General features: G+C 43.1%; 1 protein-coding gene across 1 annotated transcript in view; it reads right to left on the minus strand.

Annotated features, from left to right (window-relative positions):
* Positions 1-22,475, minus strand: part of LOC141058202 (mucin-5B-like) — a 240,773-nt gene that overhangs the window by 117,942 nt on the left and 100,356 nt on the right. Inside the window, exons 16-19 of the mRNA XM_073554349.1 lie at positions 17,616-17,742; positions 17,262-17,517; positions 16,524-16,576; positions 14,595-14,695 (exon numbers count right to left, since the gene is read on the minus strand). Of these exons, the coding sequence (XP_073410450.1) occupies positions 14,595-14,695; positions 16,524-16,576; positions 17,262-17,517; positions 17,616-17,742 (537 nt within the window). The remainder of the gene's footprint in view (positions 1-14,594; positions 14,696-16,523; positions 16,577-17,261; positions 17,518-17,615; positions 17,743-22,475) is intronic.

Below are 22,475 nucleotides of genomic sequence, written 5' to 3' on the forward strand. Positions count from 1 at the left end.
CTTATTGCATTAAATTGTGGATTGTAAGCAGTCGAATAGGAGACCGTGAACTGGGTATCTGTTATGATGAGTCACCGAAGGAGGAAAAAACAAAATACCAGCTAAGTCCAGAAAAACCAGAGAGGTTGGCAGCTATCGGATTTCAGACCCGTGAACCTATCCACAACAACTAGCAGCAGCCGTGGGGGGTTCCTACGGTGCCCTAGACCCCTCGATCACAGCTGGAGAGCTACACAGCCTAAAGAAAGAAAGGGGGAAAAACTAAACTGCCCCAGAGCAGACTCCAAAGCAATAGGCAGCCCCCAACATATAATGACGGTGAAGCAAGATGAAAACACTAACACAGATAGAAAGATAGGTTGAGCAAATGATGGGGCCCAAGTTAACTACATAGGACAGGATAGGAAAGCTGCTGTCTGCCATCCGCAAAAACCCTATCAAAATGAGCCAACCGACTGATAGGAAAAACAGGCCCTGAAGTCGCTAGGTTTCAAAAGACTATATCAGCACTCAGGTATATTCTGAAGACAGAGCAAAAGATCAACAGATCAGAGACAAAAATGGAATTCAGCTCACCCCCGGCCGGGGATGGCAGAACTCCCCAAATACAAGACAAAACAAAACTGAAGAGTACAAAGCAGAGCAGAAAAACTTAGCTTTGAGACGCAGGAATCAGACTGGTCTCCAAGAATTCAGCAGGAAAATCACCAGCCAGGAAGAAGGGCATCGGCAGCCTTATATCCAGTCCTCAATTCCAGCCACCCAGTTATCATCTAGCTGCCCAGGTGGTTGATAATCAGTCTCACTACCTTCCTTCACCAGAGGAGGGTGTTCATCAGACCTCAATGATGAAGGGAAAAATGAACTCACAACAGGTATCACTCCTGTGGGGTGGTCATGTAGTAGGACATAAGGGAGGTCTGGTTCTATTGGAAATAGTTTTCAAAACCCATTTTATCTCCTGATTATTATAACCCCTGTCAATAAGGCGTTTACTGATAGTGGCACTTTCCTCCAAAAAAGTTTTGTAGTAGAGCAAATGCGTTTAGCTCAATTCCACTCATCATAAAGTATAGCCTGTATGGTATGGGAGGACGTCAACTAGAGTGATGCAGGACTGTATTGCCAGAGACCTTTTTACTTAACAAGGAGGTTTCCACTTTATGTGTAACGGGATTACCAGACAATTTAATGTCCAAAAAGGGTGTCTGTTTGGAGGGATTGCTGACAGTAAATTTTAGATTATAATAATTTGAGTGCAGATACCATGAGAAACCCTCTATGGAAGACGGATTGCCCTGCCTGACCAGAAGCAGCTCATCTACATATCTACCAAAGCATAGTATATAAATGAAGTAGGGGTTGTTGGTAGAAAACATATAAACCTTTTGCACTAAACGCAAGGGTTGCCAAAAATTAGAAGCAGGCACTACAATACCCCTTTGAAGAGACATAGTGGAGGACCTCAGAAAATTTTTTTCTCCCATCACTAAGGAGTGGGTATCCTACACTGGTAATGCATATGCACTAATGTGCATGGGTTGAAAAACGTTTGCCCCTGGGGGTACACATATACATCAAAGAATGTTACAGGTAGGCCTCTCAAAATTCTTATTGCGGGCATACAACAATACTGTTTCTCTCCAAACAGATGCAAATTGCCCCTTCAGAGAGGAAGAGGACTTGAACTCTATAGCGCCACCTGTTGGTAGTAGCGATCCTACAAGTTACAATTAACCCTTTAAGAAGTCTTGTAATATGATTTAGGATAAAAGCCAAATGAGAATCTCAATTTGCAGACACGGTGTTTTGGGCTATTGGCCCTCATCAAAGTACAGTATGAGAGCTCGATGGCTCAATGGTAGTGCAATAGCCTATGAACGTGGAGACGTGAGCTCAAGGCCATGGGGAAAAGCAAATATATAAATGAAAGCATATTTTTGTAATTGGTCATTATTGTTTTTACTACTATTATAGGGAAAAACTTGTTATTCTTCACCTCAGTATACAGGGACCATAGAAATACATTGTTATATATCCAATGTATCTCTATGGATAGGTATATTGTGTTACTGGGCTCAGTGCCAGCAATGCAGGTCAAGACGACCAAATTCTCTACTTGTTCTCCCGAAATAAGATGTGGCTCAGTGGTAGAACAACAGCCTAAGAACTTGGAAACTTGAGTTCAAGTTCAAATGGAGTCTTGAGAAGCAGAGAAAAAGTGTGCAAATCATAATTTTATAATTGGTCATTATAGTTGCTACTATTATAGGAAAATAAATATTTTTCTTCACCTCAGTATACAGGAACCATAGAAATACAATGTTATAGATCCAATGTATCTCCATGGATATGTACATTGTGTTACTGGTTTTGGTGCCCGCAATTAAGGTAAGACGACCAAATTCTCTCCTATATCTCTTCGAATGAGCTATGGCACAGTGGTAGTGCAACAGCCTATGAATGGGATGAGTTCTAGCCATGTGGAGCCCTTGTCACATGAAGAAAACTAATATTTAGTTAAATTTATATTTTTATAATTGATCATTATTATTTTTACTACAATTATAGGAATTAAAAAATATTTTTCTTCAACTGAGTATACAGGGACCATAGAAATACATTGTTATATACCCGACCTGAGGAAGAGGTAATGGAATGGACCTCGAAACGCGTTGTCTTAGTATGTACTATGAAATAAAGCATTGATATTGGAACCTACTCCTAGAATCTACTGGATTTCCTCCATTTGAGGGATGAAGTATAGCAGCGCGGGAACCAGGTGTTTTTTTTTTTTCCCCTTTTGGGATCTCCTCTTTGATTAATGGAAGCAGACGCTGTCTGTCTACACCCTCCTGCTGCAGCTTCATTATATGAGATTGAGTGTATTTAGTAGTTGCGGCGTTACACAACCTCTGAGAGTGAGTACCCTGAACAATTCAATTTTTACTTATTATATCTGGTAAAGCCCTATGGGCGCGCTTTTGTGGTTTCTTTTATCTTTTCTTTCTCTCTCTGTTTTCTTTTTTCTCTCTCTGTTCTTAGTTTCTTTCTTTTTCTCAGTACCAGTCAGTGTGCCCACAATGCCAGCCACTGTGCCAATAATGCCAGCCACTGTGCCCTCAGTACCAGTCAGTGTGATCAGCAGTACTAAATGAGTGCAGTTGGGGCGTGGACATGGGTGTGACTAGTTGTGAAATGTGTGTGGTCGGGGCATGGCCTAATATTTTCCACAGAGTGCCGCAACCTTTGTCCCTCTTTCCCTTCTTCAAAAGCTGGGAGGTATGATGGTGGGCCCCAAGATTGATTTTTCTCTTGTGGGCCCAAGGTACTCCAGTTTGACACTGTTTGTGACTTTACCTGCCACTCTGTTTTGAAGATAGCAAGCTGTCATGATGGCTTCTCCCCAATATGTTGTAGGTAGATTTGCATCAAAGAACATACTTCTTCTACTTTCATAGAGAGTACGGTTCTTTTTCTCTGCAATGTCATTTTGGTCTAGGTTGTATGGAATGGTAGTCTGGGCCACGATTCCATCCTTTTTCAAAATGGTTTGCACCTTACCACTTGTATTTTCAGTTTCATTACCTGAACGCAAGGCTTTTGGCATTCTTCCAAATTTGTTAAACACTGCAGCAAGATATCCTTCAAGTTTCAAGTAACTTCATCCTTACTGTGAAGCAGGTAGGCAACTCTATCTGGAGTAGCCATCAATAAATGTGAGAAAATATCTCTTCTTGCTAGGAGTTTGAACACTCATTTGACCACATTCATCTGTATGTATCAGATCCAGTGGCTGTTCAGATCTAGTGGTACTTTTTTAAGAAAGGATTTTCTGGACATTTTCCCTTTAAGACAGCTAGTGCACTGCATCATTTGACTACACTGGTTGATTTCAATACCATGTGCAAGTTGAGCTAGCTTTCTTACAGCTTCTGGGTCTCTGTGCCAAAGACGTCTGTGCCATACATGGATACAGTTCTTGTGTAGATCTTGTCTAGCACTATACACTTTCTTTGCATTTTAGCTGATAAAGTTCATTTTGGATTTTTTGTTCTGCAACAGTGTCACCCTTCTTTAAGATGATGCAGCTGTTATCTTTAAAAGTAACTACATTCCCCTTTTGCATGTGCTTCTTTACTGACAGGAGATTGCTTTCAAGGCTGGGAACATAGAGAACATCCTTTTACTGGGATCTTTCTACTTTGTGCTGAGGAAACTGGACAGTGGAGGTAGAATTCTCCTACTCCTTCTGAAGTCATATAGTGACCATTAGCTAAGATGACCTTTTATGACTTGCTTTCATTAAGGTCAGTGAAGAATTCCTTGTTATTTGTCATATGGCTGCTTGCACCAGAATCTATACACCATATATGCTTTGCAGATGGGCCTGTAATGGCATTAAATGCAGTTTCAACAAATGCAGAATCTTCCTTTACAGCTGTTTTAACCCTTTTATGACTGTTCTGCTATTTAAGCTGACTCATTCTTGCTTTCCAAATTCTGCAGTCAGCTTTAAGGTGGCCAGGATTTTTACAGACAAAACATTCACAAGTTTCTCTAAGATTACTCTTAAATTTAGGGAAATCCAGTGTCTTTAATGCTGTTTCTGCCCTGGATTCATTACTGCTGCTTGCATGCTGCGTTTTGCTCTTGAATTCATCCACACGTTTACCTTTAGCATACTCTAGTGTCGGCTCATCATCCGGCCGTGCATCTAGTGCAGTCACGAGTGTGTCATAACTCTCTGGAAGACCACTTAACAGAAGTGCAGCAACTTGAAAATCTTTAATTTCTTCTCCAATACCCCTGAGACGTTACACAATCTCTATGGTGTTTATTATATAGTCCTTCATATTCTGTCCATCACTTAGCTTATACTGATACAGCTTTCTTATGAGATAAAGCTCATTGCTAAGATTTGATGTTTCATGCACTTTCTGTTACTTATCCCCCATCTCCTTTGCAGTTGCATATTTGCATATATGCACATCTGATTATCTACACTGAGGGAGATAGCGCTTTGTGGTTTCTGATCCTTCTGTAACCAACATCTGGTAATGAATGAGGCACTTGTTCCTGAGTATATTTCCACATACCTTCTCTTATGAGCAGCATCTTCACCTTGAATTTCCAGGACTGTTAGTTCTGGTTAGTGAGGCTAGGCACTGAGAACTTGACAGGATTGCTGCTAGTGGACATCTTCTCTGTTGCTCTGTGATGCTTTTGCTCTGGGCTTCTGTTGCTGTGTTACTCTGGCGTTCTGTGTCACTCTGGGCATATAATCTGTTGGCAGCAGATTATTCTGGATACTTTCCAAGCGTGTGAAACAGAGCTTCTTTATTCAAGAACAAACAAGAACAATATATGATAAGCTTAATAGATCAGGAATAAATAATTTGTGTGTCTCTATCTGTGCAGCATCTACAGCAGGCTGCTTCTCTCATACACATGTAAGAAAGGAGAGGTCCGTTGGATGCAGTGAATAGCCGGAGACAGAGAAGGGGGTTACAATGGTTTACTGAACAGGCAGGTAACAAGTAGAACTCTATGCAGGAAGGCAAGAACAGTAAAGGAGCAGTGGAAATCACATACAAACACAATGCTCGGGAATAAGATATACAAAAACACGGGAACTTATCGCTTGCAGTTCTTGCAAGGAAAAGTGTTATGATTGAGTCACCGCAGGAGGCAAAAACAGAAATGCTAGCTAAGTCCAGAAAACCGGAGAAGTTGGCAACTATCAGATTGCAGACCCCTGAACCTAACAACACAACTAGCAGTAGCCGTGGGGGGTTCCTACGATGACCTAGACCCCTCGATCACAGCCGGAGAGATACATAGGCCTAAAGAAGGAAAGGGGAAATCTAACTGCCCCAGAGCAGACCCCAAAGCAATAGGCAGCCCCCCACATATAATGACGGTGAAGCAAGATGGAAACACATACACAGACAGAAAGACAGAGTGAGCAAAGATGGGGCCCAAAAACTACCTAGATAGGAACGGATAGTAAAGCTGCTGTCTGCAATCTGCCAAAACCCTATCAAAGACAAAGCCAACCAGCTGATATAAAAATGGCCCTGAAGCAACTAAGCTTCAAAACTAAATCAGCACTCAGGTATTTTCAGAGGACAGAGCTAAAGGAATACTGCACACTCCAGCAGGGAGTGGCAGAATCCAAAAAGCAAGAAAAACAAAAACAAATCTTAAATGCAAATGGCAAAGCAGAAAACTTAGCTTTAGGAGAGCAGGAATCAGACTGGTGTCCAAGAGTCCACATTCACCCGCAGGGCAGAAAGGGCGTAGGCAGCCTTATATCCAGTCAGAGACTCCACTCAGCCAATCGTCTTCATTAGTCCCAGGTGCCTGATAATCAGGCTCACTACCTTCCTTCACTAGGATAGGGAGTTCACCAGGCCTCAGAGACGGAGGGGAAAATGAACTCACTTGAGGAGGGGTCACCGAACCCTCAACAACGCTACCAGGGCAATCAGGGTGAGCCCGATGAAAGGCACGCACCAATCTTTTGGCATGAATATCAGAGGCAGAGACCCAGGAATTATCCTCCTGACCATAACCCTTCCACTTAACCAAATACTGGAGTCTCCGTCTAGCCAGACGGGAATCCAGAATTTTCTCTACTTCATATTCCAAGTTACCTTCAACCAATACAGGGTCCGGAGGTGCCACCTCAGGCACAACTGGCTCAACAAACCTCTTCAACAAGGACTTATGGAACACATTATGGATCTTAAATGTGACAGGAAGAGCCAAACGAAAAGAGACCGGATTAATAATCTCCAAAATCTTGTAAGGTCCAATAAATCTAGGCTTAAACTTAGGAGAAGCCACCTTCATAGCAATATTTTTTGATGATAACCACACCATATCACCAATCTTAAACTGGGGACCAATGGTCCTATGTCGATTGGAAAACCGCTGGGCCTTTTCCTGGGAGAGAGATAACTTATCCACCACTTGGTCCCAGATCTGGTGCATTCTCTCCACCACAGTGTCAACAACTGGGCAGGCAGAAGGCTCCATCTGCCCTGAAGAAAATCGGGGATGAAACCCAAAGTTACAAAAAAAGGTGACATCAAAGTGGCAGAACTAGCTCTATTATTTAAAGCAAATTCGGCCAAGGGCAAAAATGAAACCCAATCATCCTGATCAGCGGAAATAAAACATCTCAAATACGACTCCAAGGTCTGGTTTGTTCTCTCTGTCTGCCCATTGGTCTGAGGGTGAAAAGCAGAGGAGAAGGACAACTGAATTCCCAACTTGGAACAGAACGTCCTCCAAAATTTAGACACAAACTGAACTCCTCTGTCAGATACAATGTTCTCAGGAATCCCGTGCAAGCGAACCACCTGTTGCAAAAACAGGGGCACCAATTCAGAGGAAGATGGCAACTTAGGGAGTGGTACAAGATGAACCATCTTAGAGAACCTATCACAAATCACCCAAATAACAGTCATTCTTTGAGAGACCGGCATATCAGAAATGAAATCCATAGAAATATGGGTCCATGGCCTCCTGGGGACCGGCAAAGGCATCAACAACCCACTAGAGCGAGAACAAGATTTAGACCGGGAGCAAGTCCCACAGGACTGCACAAAATTCCTGACATCATGAGACAAGGTGGGCCACCAAAAAGAGCGACTCACCAGATCTCTAGCACCAAAAATACTAGGATGACCAGCCAATGCAGAGCAATGAACTTCAGACATCACTCTCTTCTTCCACTGGTCAGGAACATACAACTTTCCACTGGGACAACGCTCAGGTTTGTCCTCCTGGAACTCTTGCAGAGCAAGTCTCAAATCGGGCGAGATGGCAGAAAGAACTACCCCTTCGCCTAAGATGGTAGCAGGCTTGGTCACCACAGGAGAATCAGCAAAGAAACTCCTAGAGAGGGCGTCTGCCTTGACATTCTTAGTTCCAGGAAGAAAAGAGACTACAAAATCAAAACGTGTAAAAAACAAGGCCCACCTAGCCTGTCTAGGGTTCAAGCGTTTAGCCGACTCTAGGTAAATCAAATTTTTGTGGTCAGTGAGGACCAAAACTTGATGTTTGGCTCCCTCCAACCAATGTCTCCACTCCTCAAATGCCCATTTCATGGCCAACAGTTCCCGATTCCCCACATCATAGTTACGTTCAGATGAAGAGAACTTTCGGGAAAAGAACGCACAGGGGTTCATTTTAGATGTTACCGGATCCTTTTGGGACAAAACCACTCCTGCACCAATCTCAGAAGCATCCACCTCTACCTGGAACGGGAGTGAGACATCAGGCTGCCGCAAAACCGGGGCGGAGGTAAATCTTCGCTTCAGCTCCTGAAAGGAGGCAACAGCCTCCGGAGACCAATTCAACACATCCGCACCCTTCCTGGTCAGGTCAGTCAATGGTTTGGCAATACTAGAAAATTTTGCTATACATTTCTGATAAAAATTAGCAAAACCCAAAAACTTCTGGAGGGCCTTCAAAGAAGTGGGCTGAACCCAATCATAAATGGCCTGTACCTTGGCCGGGTCCATTTCAATAGTTGACAGAGACAAAATAAATCCAAAAAAGAAATCCTCTGTACTCCAAAAAGGCATTTCGATCCTTTGACATACAGGGAATTCTCTCTCAAGATCCGGAACACAGTCCGAATATGTTCCACTTGAGAATCCCAATCCTTGGAGAAGATCAAAATATCATCCAGATAAATAATCAAAAATGTATCGACAAAGTCTCGGAAAATATCGTTCATGAAGCACTGGAAGACAAAAGGGGCATTAGTGAGCCCAAAAGGCATCACCAGGTACTCAAAATATCCCTCCGGAGTATTAAACGCCGTCTTCCATTCATCCCCCTGTTTAATGCGGATAAGATTATACGCCCCTCTGAGGTCAAGCTTGGTAAACCAGCAAGCACCTCTAACTCTAGAGAATAGATCCAAGATCAGGGGTAACGGATACTGATATTTAATAGTAATTTTATTGAGGGCATGATAATCAATACAAGGCCTTAAAGAACCATCCTTCTTGGCCACAAAAAAAAACCCGGCACCTAAGGGTGAAGAGGATGGTCTAATATGACCCTTCTCCAATGCCTCCTTAATATAGGACCGCATAGCCTCGTGCTCGGGTACAGATAAATTGAAGAGCCGACATTTAGGAAATTTACACCCCGGACTTAGTTCAATCGCACAGTCATAACTCCTATGAGGAGGCAAGGACGCAGACTCATTCTCAGTAAATACATCATAGAAGTCCGCCAAATAGTCAGGAACCTCATGCGACTGAGGAGAGGTGGAAAAAACCGGAGCCTCACTAAAGGTACACCGGCAACCCCAACTCACCACAGACACAGACTTCCAATCCAAAACTGGATTATGAATTTGCAACCAGGGAAACCCCAGAACAACGGCATCATGCAGACCATGCAACACCAAGAATCTGCAATTTTCTTGGTGGTCTGGGGCGACCCGCATGACCACCTGGGTCCAAAACTGAGGTTTATTTTTAGCCAGAGGGGTAGCATCAATCCCCCTCAAAGGGATAGGCATCTGCAGAGGTGTCAACGGAAATCCACAACGTTTAGCAAAATCCATTAGGTTTAGCGCTGCTCCCGAATCCACAAAAGCCTTGGCGGAAAATGTGGACAGGGAACAGATCAGAGTAATTGCCAAAAGAAACTTAGGCTGAACCCCACCAACAGAAAACGTGTGTGCAAAGCGTTTCTCACGTTTAGGACAAACAGAAATAATATGTGAGGCATCTCCACAGAAAAAACACAGCTTATTACGCCTTCTGAATTCCTGACGTTGCGCCTTTGACAAAACTCTATCACATTGCATAGGTTCAGATGTCTGTTCAACCGGCGGCAACACCGCTCGTGTAATCCTGCGTTCACGTAAACGCCGATCAACCTGAATGGCTAAAGACATAGAATCGTCCAGACCAGAGGAAACAGGAAATCCCACCATAGTATCTTTTACGGCTTCTGACAAACCCTTCCGAAAGAGAGCAGCCAAGGCACTATCATTCCAGGTAGTAAGGACCGCCCACTTTCGGAACTTTTGACAGTACAACTCTGCAGATTCTCGACCCTGGTTCAATGCTAACAGGGTCTTTTCAGCCTGATCAATAGCATTGGGTTCGTCGTAGAGCAACCCCAAGGCTTGAAAAAATGCGTTCACATTAGTCAGAATAGGGTCATCTGGTTTCAAAGAAAACGCCCAATCCTGGGGATCGCCACACAGCAAAGAGATGACAATTTTAACCTGCTGCGCGGAGCTCCCTGACGAGTTAGGCTTCAAAGCAAAAAATAATTTACAATTATTTTTGAAACTCAAAAATTTAGATCGATCCCCAAAAAATACATGAGGTGTGGGGATCTTTGGTTCAACAGCATGTGAACGAGCAAGATAGGCGGAAATTCCTCGCACCTCAGCAGCGAGCTGCTCCACACGATCAGACACTTGTTTTATCTCCATTGAGAGAAAAAAAAATTCCCCCTACGGCCTCAGAGATATAGAGGAAAGAATACACACTTTTTTTTTTAAAGACAATTCTTTCCTGCTATGAGTACCCTAGGATCTGCAGTATGGCGGGTGATTCTGTTATGATTGAGTCACCGCAGGAGGCAAAAACAGAAATGCTAGCTAAGTCCAGAAAACCGGAGAAGTTGGCAACTATCAGATTGCAGACCCCTGAACCTAACAACACAACTAGCAGTAGCTGTGGGGGGTTCCTACGATGACCTAGACCCCTCGATCACAGCCGGAGAGATACATAGGCCTAAAGAAGGAAAGGGGAAATCTAACTGCCCCAGAGCAGACCCCAAAGCAATAGGCAGCCCCCCACATATAATGACGGTGAAGCAAGATGGAAACACATACACAGACAGAAAGACAGAGTGAGCAAAGATGGGGCCCAAAAACTAAATAGATAGGAACGGATAGTAAAGCTGCTGTCTGCAATCTGCCAAAACCCTATCAAAGACAAAGCCAACCAGCTGATATAAAAATGGCCCTGAAGCAACTAAGCTTCAAAACTAAATCAGCACTCAGGTATTTTCAGAGGACAGAGCTAAAGGAATACTGCACACTCCAGCAGGGAGTGGCAGAATCCAAAAAGCAAGAAAAACAAAAACAAATCTTAAATGCAAATGGCAAAGCAGAAAACTTAGCTTTAGGAGAGCAGGAATCAGACTGGTGTCCAAGAGTCCACAGAGAAATCACCCGCAGGGCAGAAAGGGCATAGGCAGCCTTATATCCAGTCAGAGACTCCACTCAGCCAATCGTCTTCATTAGTCCCGGGTGCCTGATAATCAGGCTCACTACCTTCCTTCACTAGGATAGGGAGTTCACCAGGCCTCAGAAACGGAGGGGAAAATGAACTCACAACAGAAAAGACTGGAAAATCTCCCGCCGGCGTTGCAAATCGTCGAACAAGTCTCTGGCTCTGCTACGGAGATATGAGAAGCAATGTCTCCCGACGGTGCTGATGGATTTGTTCCTGCTTGACTTGAGTGCGCCGGAATGTGAAAACAGTACTTTATGTGGATTCCTCAGAAATGGCGCCGGACACGAGTCATGGGCACACTTACAGACCGTTGCAGCAGGCGGTCTTACGGAGTAGCCTCTAGGCAGTTTATCCTTTGTCACAGGTAAAACAGGGGTATCCAAAAGAACAGGTTCAGATGGTAAATTAATAGCGTCAAAGGAAGTCTTAAGGTCAGCCCACTGAGGATTGAGTAAAGTGGAGTTGTCAGCATGTGCAGCAGAGAGGGAGAAAACCGTCTTCGCCTTCCCACCAAGTCTGCCCCATTCCCGCTTTCAGGTCTCCTTATATACCCCGTGCCCCCTGCTGTCCAACAGAAAGGTCTCTCCCTCCTAGAAGAAGTCTCCCCCACCAACAGTGGTGACAGTCCCGATAGTTCCGGTCTTAAAGGGCACCGGACACCGCTAACTCTGTCTCTGCCCATCTTCTTACACACAGACACAGGAAAAACAGGAAATACAGTCACATGCTATTCCCGTGTTAGCCTCTATTAGTTTTTTTGTTCTAACTTTATGAACAGCATAAAATCTATACTAATCTAGCAATTGAACACTCAGACAGGAATAGAGTTGTTGCACCAAACATATTTCAACATTGGTCCATTCCTACGTGCAGATCTCCTGTAGAGCAGTCATGTTTTGGTCCTGTCGCTGGGCATCACAGACTTTCAACTCCCTCCAAAGGTTTTCTATGGGGTTGAGATCTGGAGACTGGCTAGGCCACTCCAGGATCTTCATATGCTTCTTACCAAGCCACTCATTCGTTGCCCTGGCAGTGTGATTGGGATCATTATCATTCTGAAAGACCCATCCACATTTCATCTTCAATACCCTTGCTGATGGAAGGAGGTTTGCACACAAAATCTCATGATACATGGCCCCATTCATTCTTTCATGTACACGGGTCAGTTATCCTGGTCCCTTTGCAGAGAAACAGCCCCAAAGCATGATGTTCCCACCCCCATGCTTCACAGTAGGTATGGTGTTCTTTGGATGCAACTTGGCAATCTGTCTCCTCCAAACATGACGAGTTTTGGTTCTACCAAACAGTTCTACATTGGTTTCATCAGACCACATGATATTCTCCCATTACTCTTCTTGATAATCCAAATGCTATCTACCAAACTTCAGATGAGCCTGGACATGTACTGGCTTAAGCAGGGGGACACGTCTGGCACTGCAGGATCTGAGTCCCTGGTGGCGTAGTGTGTTAATCATGGTAGCCTTTGTTATGGTGGTCCCAGCTCTATGCATGTCATTCACTAGGTCCCCCCGTGTGGTTCTGGGACTTTTACTCACGGTTCTTGTGATCATTTTGACTCCACGGGTTGAGATCTTGCATGGAGTGCCAGATCGAGGGAGATTATCAGTGGTCTTCTATGTCTTCTGTTTTCTTATTATTGCTCCCACAGATGATTTCATCACACCAAACTGCTTGCCTGTTGCAGATTCAGTCTTCCCAGCCTGCTGCAGGACTACAATTTTGTTTCTGGTGTCCTTCGACAGCCCTTTGGTCTTCACCATAATGGAGTTTGGAGTGTGACTGTTTGAGGTTGTGGACAGGTATCTTTTATACTGACAACAATTTCAAACAGGTGCCATTACTACAGGTAATGAGTGGAGAACAGAGGAGCCTCTTAAAGAAGAAGTTACAGGTCTGTGTGAGCCAGAAATTTGCATGTTTTTAGGTAACCATACTTATTTTCCTCCACACTTTGCAAAAAAAATCTTGCCAAATCAGACAAGGTGATATTCTGGATTCATTTTCTCATTTTGACTCTCATAGTTGTGATCTATTTATGATGTCAATTACAGGCCTCTCTCATCTTTTTAAGTGGGAGAACTTGCACAGTTGGTGTCTGAATAAATACTTTTTTTCCCCACTGTATGCTGTTACACAGAGTGACTGCAGGCTTATCGGTTTTGACCGGCCAACCCCTTTAATATCTTCCGTATTAGCTCTGTGTCCTCACACTACAAATATCTACATAAAAATATATACAAACAATATTAAATTGTTCTGTGATTCTTTGTATTAGAGGAAAATAATATAAAGGCCTGTAATTCGCTCTTGCATGCTTTTCCCATCAACTCTCAAGACTAACCAGTCAAATAGGCAACAGTTCCACCAAGCTCACCATTCTTCCTCTCTGTTCCTTCACTACTTAGCAGAGGTGCCTGCTTATGAATAGTTAATGTGGGAATATCCAGAACTGGACTTAGCATCTTTACTCAGGCTCCAGAAGTTAATTTCTTCTACCTGGATGGATGCAGCATTTATCACCTTGAGTATCTACAGCATGCAAGCAGTCTCGGTGACATGGAGACTCATCACTTGCTCTGAATCACACTTCTTTCCTGCTTGTAAGCAGTTCATCTTCTTCAACCAATTCCAGTTCTTTTAGCTAGCCAACCTTCCACATCAGGAACAAAACCACAGAGGCAGCCTATCCACAAATGGCTAGTAAAGGCAGTATCTTACATATTCAAGTGTGACGGTACCAAGACTACTCGTTACTTGCCTAGCTAATAGCTTCCACCATGATTGACTGCAAACTGGTAAAATGAAACCCAAAGGGGACAACCTGTAACGAGGGCATAAGGGGCCACTATTTGCTCTTATTTTATTCCGATTGCTCTTCTGAGTATTCTCTTTTTTAATCCTCCACACAGTTCCAGATCTATGAGCCTTTTAATTTACTGGAAAATATTATGGTCTTTGCCAATGGGATGTGGCACACAGGATAATAATGTAGCCTAAAAGCATAGAATCCTGTAAGCCATGCCCCCTTGGCAAAGATCATAAAAATTAGAGCTAAATAAAATGTTTTATAGACCTACATCACTGGAACAATGTGGCGGATTCTGAAAACTAAAAATGAACATACTTGAGGGAACAGAAAGAATAAAATAAGGGCAACAAGAATACACTTTTGACCTTGTCAGGTCAAGAGGAAGAGGAGGGGAACATTTTACTTTTACAATTGGTCTCACCCACAATGACATGTTTTTGGGTATATCCAAAATGTCCATGTTTACTTACGCAATCCATGTCCAGTGAATGACAGCTCTTCTGACACTCCACTCCCTTTGTCCCTTTTGGAGCACTGGAGCAATTAAGATAAACCAGGGGGTGCGAGCAAACTGGTGAGAGATTTGGTTATTGGTTGTTGGAAATGGATATGATAAAAGTGGTCACTTAGTAACATGTAAAGAAAGCTAACCACTGCAGAAATCTAAATATCCTAATCACATACACGGCAGTAATATTCCTCATAAAACAATACTATATGTATGTGACATCATACTATGGGTACAAAGCCGAAAATCATAATTTAACAGCCCTCAATGATAACTGTGCCGACCATTCAATTTGTAGGGATAATTTTTGAGCACTTTATATGTGACTTTAACACTACATGTATACATGTCTGTCTTCGGAGGCCATCCTACACCACTGAACGAGAAGCATTTAGCCATTTCTGTCAGCTTGATGCTGAACTAAATCCTATGCACTATTTTAGTAACTCCAATTATTGCAGTTGGATCAGAGGCATTTAGCTTATGGAGTTATTATTGTAATCCAAATCGTGTAGGGGATCTTGTACAACCAGCTTGCTCACACGAGTCCTATCTGATGTTTTATCGGATAGTACTAGGACCAATGTTATATGCTGAAGTGCTCATCAGCATTTTTTTCTCACACACATTCAGCATGAGAAAAAAAAATTAGTGCTGAACAAATCCGATAGCACTCAGCCATTTAATTCTATGGGTGCGTGGAAAACATCGTACTGCACTTGGATGACATCTGAGTGCATGCCTATCTCCATGGACTCACAGAATGAAGAAGATGGAGAAATCTTTTTCTCTGTCTTCTCCTTACCTGTGCTACAATTCTCTCTTCTGAGAGAATCAGATCACACTAAGCTGACACTTGGGTCAAACTCTGATTAGAGTTTAATCAAAGTATCATTTGCATAATGGATCTGATTCTCTCGCCTGAGAGGGTCTACGCTCGTGTGACCCTACCTTACTGTGCATGAACCTTGTATGCTGGCACACGTCCCTATAATTCATTGGAAAATAGATCTTTCTATATGCTTCCATATGTTTCTAGGAACAGAGACTCACACTATGTATTGGCTCATAGCAAACTCTGCATGCCATTGTATGGATGTACATAGTACATCATGGATCTGTTCCTCAATTTCTCTGAAATAATGGAAAATTTGTACATTTAAAAAAAAAAAAATCATATTACATAAGCTGCAATTCTTATGTTGTACCAAATGCTAGACCCAAATCTAGAACCTTTATTCAACTGCTATAGTTGTGCTTCAAACTTAAAAGCTATTAGGAGCAAAGACAATATGTTGTCTTGTCAAAAGCGGCCAGTTTTTGCTGCTACTTTATTCTCACTGCTCCCTTAAGTATTCCATTGGGGTTTTTTAAAAATCCAAATTACAGTTCCAGAGATATGGTCCTTTATAGTTTGTGATAATTGTTATGGTCTTTACTAAGGAGGCTTAGCTCACAGGGTCAATATGCAGATGTTCCCCCAAAAATTCTTGTGATACACACCCTCTTGCTAAATACGATAAAAACTGGCATTAAATATAAAGGCACATATACCTGAATAACATTTGGCAGATGTAAAAAATTGTATAATTAGGAGGAAATCAAAAATGAGCAAAAACTGGCCACTTTTGACCAAGTAATAGGTCTTCTTTAAATGACTATATACTGTAGGTGCTCTAATAACAGAAGACTCCAACGGAAAAGTTGTCAAAGTTTTTTTAGGCACACTCAAGTGGAAACACTTATCAGAATGTTTTCCAAATCCACTTTAAATCACAATATTGTTAAATTCTACTTAGTTATATAAAATATTGGTAAATAATAATACGGTTAAACATTGTAAGTTCAAAAAACTTTGCCTTAAGGATTGAAGAGGGTGCCTTTGACCTACCTGGAGCTGTAATGACTGCGCCCATACAGGTCAGATGGCCTCTTTCACATGTGCTGTGAACATGAAACAGTAACTGGATTAATCATAAAAATGACGGATGCTCTATTTTTTAGGCAGTGATACATTACAAATATCAAAAGAATAAGCTGGAAAAAATGACATCCAGACAAGTATACATATAGGCTATGATAAGGCAATCAGAGGGCACCAGATTAGTTTCCAGGATTGGTGTTCAAATATGGACAGCACCTGTTTATAAAATAGGCCTGATATAAGAAGCAATTTTAAACTGGTTTATAGGATTGTCCGGTCTTAATCTACAAACCTGCAGTCACTCTTTGTGACTGTAGACTTGTGAATCCTCCTATCGCCCGCACTGTGCACTGTGAGGAATCTCTGGTGCCGTAAGCGAGCGGTCATGTGACCTCAAATATGTGATCTGCATACATCCAGCCACATTCTGACTAAACTGTATCCGGCATCGCTCAATACACTTGCAACGCCCATCTAGTCGGCATGTGACTATGCAAATCACATACTTATGGTTACGTGCCCGGCACTCCAGACACCGGAGAATCCTTGCAGTGCACAAGACGTGAGGATTCACAAGTCTACAGTCACATAGAGCGACTGCAGACTTGTAGCCTGAGACGGGAAAACCTCTTTAATGTAGAATAAGGTGGAGCACAAGAAGATAAACTAGAGATAATAGAAACTGACTTTTTTTAACAAGCTTACCATGTAATTCCATTCTCTTCCACCATTTCTCCAGATTCCAGGACGTTGCCTTGATAGTAACACGGACATGAAGTTGACGGTACACAGTCTCCATTGTCATTCAGATACGTTCCTTCTCTGCACACACAACCATCCACCGGGGAGAATTCAAAGTTGAACGTTGCATCATCATTACTCCGAGATCGGCAGGTAGGCTGACACCTCGTCACATTGTACTGGTATACTTGGGACTCTTTGCAAGACTTTGTGTACTTTTCTACACGAAGCAATAGGAACAGTAGACATTGAACAAAAAATGCTTTAAAAGACAGGACACATTTACATGGACTAAGTGAGTCCTTGGTGACTACTTACCACAGACATTGTCCCTCCACCCACTAAGAGGGACACCTTTCTTGGCACATACATAGGCATATGATGCCAGAGCTGCACACATGCAATCCTCACTGTCTTTACAGCTGCATGTGTCTGAAAGGCAGTGCTAAAAAACACAACACACACCGGGGAAAGGTGCTGATTAGAGTTGATTATTGAAATAACAACTTCCAAGTGATTAGCCAAAGAAATGATCTAAATTGAGGTTCTGTAAGTTATATTGTATTTTAATATTTCCAAAATGAGCAATTATACCCTTAAAGGAATTGTAGCTTTCACTAAAAATCCACATTTGTTTGGGTATTTTGCAATGGGCCACCTCTTTCCTTCACCTATTGCTAACATTGCATTTGGGGTCCTGAGACTATGACAGTCGTTAAAACCCGTCGGCGGCTTCTGTATTGGAGGGACAGTGTTTTGATCACTGTTACATGCATGATAACCGTCACTGTATGGAGAACTGTGGCAGTCATTTCTATGGTGGCCTGAGCATACCTTGGTAGCCCAGTGGCTGTCACAATAAGGGCTCAATCTCACTGGCATATAATACGGAGGAGTGCAATGAGAGAAAACATTGCATCGCCCTCTGACCAATGTTATTAAATAAGTCAGTGCTCATGTAGGGTTGGCGGGGCGAGCTGGGGGTGGTCCCTCTTCTTACCGCGCAGAGACGAGACAGAGACAAGATGGAGGCAGGTACTGGGTACAACAGGTCCAAGTTTATTATTCACCGTCCGACTGACGGCCCTCGCAGCACACCGCAACCTCTCTCTCTCTCGCAGCCCTCCGTGTCCAGGGCCGCGTCCAACACCGTACGTTACACTAGGGACGTATTTATACGTACCGTCCCTTCTCACACTGTGACAATCCTGACAGCTCAGTCACTGTGACCGCCTTAGGCCCGTACACCATCAGCACTTTACTGGCCAGTCTCGTCGTTACACATACGGTGTCCTTCACCCAGAGCCTCGTCTCTACTGCGGTCCTTTCCTGTCAGGACCACCCCCCTGACGTTCTCTCTCCTCAGTCCCCCTGGTCTGGATTCACCTCACAGCGCACAGACCGTCGCAGTCCTCCTCTCACTGTGGCTCCCCCTGGGGACTGGAACCTTCTGGAACCCTCCCTCAGAATTTATAGCTCACCCGGTTCCTTGAAACTGTCACTCCAACCACGCCCCCCATGACCAACGGTTTCTAAAGCCCTAAGCTGCTGTCAAGTCCTTTGCTCACACACCTCCCTGCCATCTAATGTCCACCCAAGGTACTGCACGTCCACTACACTTTCCTAGCTGTTTCCCCACTGTACACCTACCTACACTGTGCATCCCTTTCCTTCTTCACTCTGACTAGTTCGTCCATCCATCAGGTCACCTTCCCTACACTCATCTGAGATTTTTTTTTTTTTCTCAGCTCAACTCAGAAATTCAGAAAAAAATGGCAGAATGCTGGGATTGGATGCGAGAATCGGGTTGCATTCACCAATGCAAGTCAATGTGTAAGAGAAAACAATTGGACAGCACACGGCCATGCCTTTGACACCCGATTTGTATGCACATCTCAAAGGAAACCCAACATTTCATCAGCCATGTACAGTAAATTCACACACAGAACCATTAGTATAGGATATATAGAATAGATATATTGATAGAGAGAATAGGTAGATAAATATATGTATATATATATATATATATATATATATCTATACAAAAACACCTGACCAGCACCTTCCAAGTGTGAATAGGTGCAAGCTGCAGTGACTGCAAAACATATATGAAAAAAGCACAGCAACACCCTGTGAATGCCAAGACATATGATGTCAAAGGAAATAACAACTTCCAAACGCTCTGTCCCTCAGCAAGATGTACTTACAAAAGTGAAGGTTCTTAGCGCATGATTTGGCCAATTCATGTGTGCCCGTCAACCGCGGCAAGGTGACACTTCTCTGACGGGTCCTATATGAACCCTTCCATATCCTACTGTATATGCCACTTGACTCCCTCTGCCTGACACTTGCACTCCTCCCGTTAACCTGCAGGTGTTCTCAACCAGTTCAACTTGCCCACTCACTTGTAGGCTTGCAGCCCAGGAGAGACATGTTTGTCCATTATAGTAGGTTTTTTTAACCAAAAAGTGGCATATACAGTATGCTATGGAAGGGTTCATATAGGACCCGTCAGAGAAGTGTCACCTTGCCACGGTTGACAGGCACACATGAATTGGCCAAATCATGCGCTAAGAACCTTCACTTTTGTAAGTACATCTTGCTGAGGGACTGAGCGTTTGGATGTTGTTATTTCATTTGACATCATATGTCTTGGCATTCACAGGGTGCTGCTGTGCCTTTTTCATATATATATATATATATATATATATATATATATATATATATATACAGATTTATAGAATAGATATGTAGAATAGGTAGATTATTATTATTCAGGAATATTGCACCCAAAATCTGCTCAAGTTTGTGCTGCTGTCTGTTTTTTCTATTTAGATAGATGGATAGAAAGATAGATAGATAGAAAGATAGATGGATAGATAGATAGATAGATGATAGATAAATGTCCTGTAGATATTTAATGTCACAAGCACAATACATATAATAAACTAGCATCCTTTATTTCATTTCATGTGGCACTAAAGGGTGTTAGTCTTATTTAACCTTTTAATTAAATAAATAAATAAATAAATAAATAAATAATATAAAAAATTGATGTGGGGTCCCATATATTTTTTGATAACCAGCCAAGGTAAAGCAGACAGCTGAATGCTGATATTATCAGGCTGGGAAGGTCCCTATTTATCGGGCCCTTTCCAGCCTAAAAATACCAGCCCACAGCCACCCTACATGATGATTATTTATTTAAAAGGTTAAATAAGGCTAAATACCCTTTAGTGACACATGAGAGACATTTAAAGGGTACTAGTTTATTATAAGTAGGAAGGTTGAGGTTAGCATCCTCAATATTCAGAACCTCCCACTCCCGTCTCCAAGACTTTACACGTGCTGCGCCAATTCTTTGGAATGCACTTCCCAGGTCAATACGATTAGTCCCCAATCCCCACAACTTTAAGCGTGCCCTGAAAACGCATTTATTCAGACTGGCCTATCGCCTCAACACATTAACCTAATTTATCCCTGTGTGGCACAGCCAAAAGTTTTACCATAGCCAGGTTCCCCGCATCATGCTCCCACATGCTTTATGCATCCATTAGCCCTCTGTGTCTGTACTGTTACACACTTAACATTATGGCTGGTCCATACAATCAGGGCAACTGTTACCACCCACCTTTCGTGTCTACCTCTTTCCTCATAGACTGTAAGCTTGCAAGCAGGGCCCTCATTCCTCTTGGTATCTGTTATAATTAGTGTTGAGCATTCCGATACCGCAAGTATCGGGTATCGGCCGATATTAGCGGTATCGGAATTCCGATACTGACTTCCGATACTTTTGTCATATCGGATACCGGAATCGGAATCGGAAGTTCCCATCATGCTATGAGCCTGCTTGCTTTGATTAAGCCAATGGGAATCCTCCGAAGTGTGGGCACATCCTGTTAGGCATGTAGGCATGTTAACTATTGGCATGGCTGTGATTGGCTGCCGAAATGATGTCATGATGCACTATAAAAGCCACCGCAGCCGCCATTTCTGGTTCACTCTGCTGTGAATTCAGTTAGGGACAGGCTGCTGTAGAAGACTGTGAGGGACAGTTAGAAATAGCGATTCCACCAAACATCTAGTGCTTTACCCAGGCTACATAAACCACCACTGTAGCTTTCTTTGCCCTAGCAGCAGTGTTCACAGCTGTCTGCAAGGGCTGTGTGAGTGCAGCTCACGCTGTGGAGTGGGTCCTGCAGCCACGTCAGGTTGTAGGCTGCCCAGCGTGCCTCACTGCTGCCTCATACATCTTTTAATTTTTGAGCTGCATTTTTTACATAATTTCAATCTAGTGTGCTTCCATCCGTATCCATATACGTTGGTTGCAAACACTAGTAGTAGACAGCGGAGCCTTTCTGCAGCCTTTCAGTGCTAGTGTCCACTTTGCTGCACTGTTCACGGCTGTCTGAGAGGTCTCTGACTGTGTGTGAGTGCAGCTCACGCTGAGTAGTGTGTCCTGCAGCTACGTCTGGTTGTAGGACGCTCAGCGTGCGTCAGTGCCTCACACATATTTTTATTTGAGTGCAGCTCATTTTTTCTTCTATTAGTGTGCATCCATCCGTCTCCATCTACGGTGGTTGCAAACACTATATAGGAGTACACAGCGGAGCCTTTCTGCAGCCTGTCAGTGCCAGTGCCCACTTAGCTGCACTGTTGACGGCTGTCTGAGAGGTCTCTGACTGTGTGTGAGTGCAGCTCACGCTGAGTAGAGTGTCCTGCAGCTACGTCTGGTTGTAGGACGCTCAACGTGCGTCACTGCCTCACACATATTTGTCTTTGAGTGCAGCTCATTTTTTCTTCTCCTATTAGTGTGCATCCATCCGTATCCATCAACATTGGTTGGTTGCAAACACTATATAGGAGTAGATAGAGGAGCCTTTTTTTCTGGCTTGTGCCCTGCCGGCGCAGCCAGATTAGTCTTACCCAATTTTTTTGGAGCCTCATCTTTTGCATTGTAGGTTACCTGCCTGCATTGTAATAGCTCCAAAAAGTTGGTGATACTATCAGTTTCAATTCTTTGTTCACATACTTTGAGTTTGTTTCCAACAAAGAAACCACAAAAAAAGTTCACCAAACACTACATTTGGAACTTGTGTAGGCCACATCAGCTCCTATTAAAGTGTAGTCCACACACACACACTTCATAAAATTAGTGTTTCTTGTACCTGTAACCAG

The sequence above is a fragment of the Dendrobates tinctorius genome, unplaced genomic scaffold (genome assembly GCF_039654945.1).
Source record: "Dendrobates tinctorius isolate UK_male_01 unplaced genomic scaffold, ASM3965494v1 ptg000211l, whole genome shotgun sequence".
NCBI classification, from domain to species: Eukaryota; Metazoa; Chordata; class Amphibia; order Anura; family Dendrobatidae; genus Dendrobates; species Dendrobates tinctorius.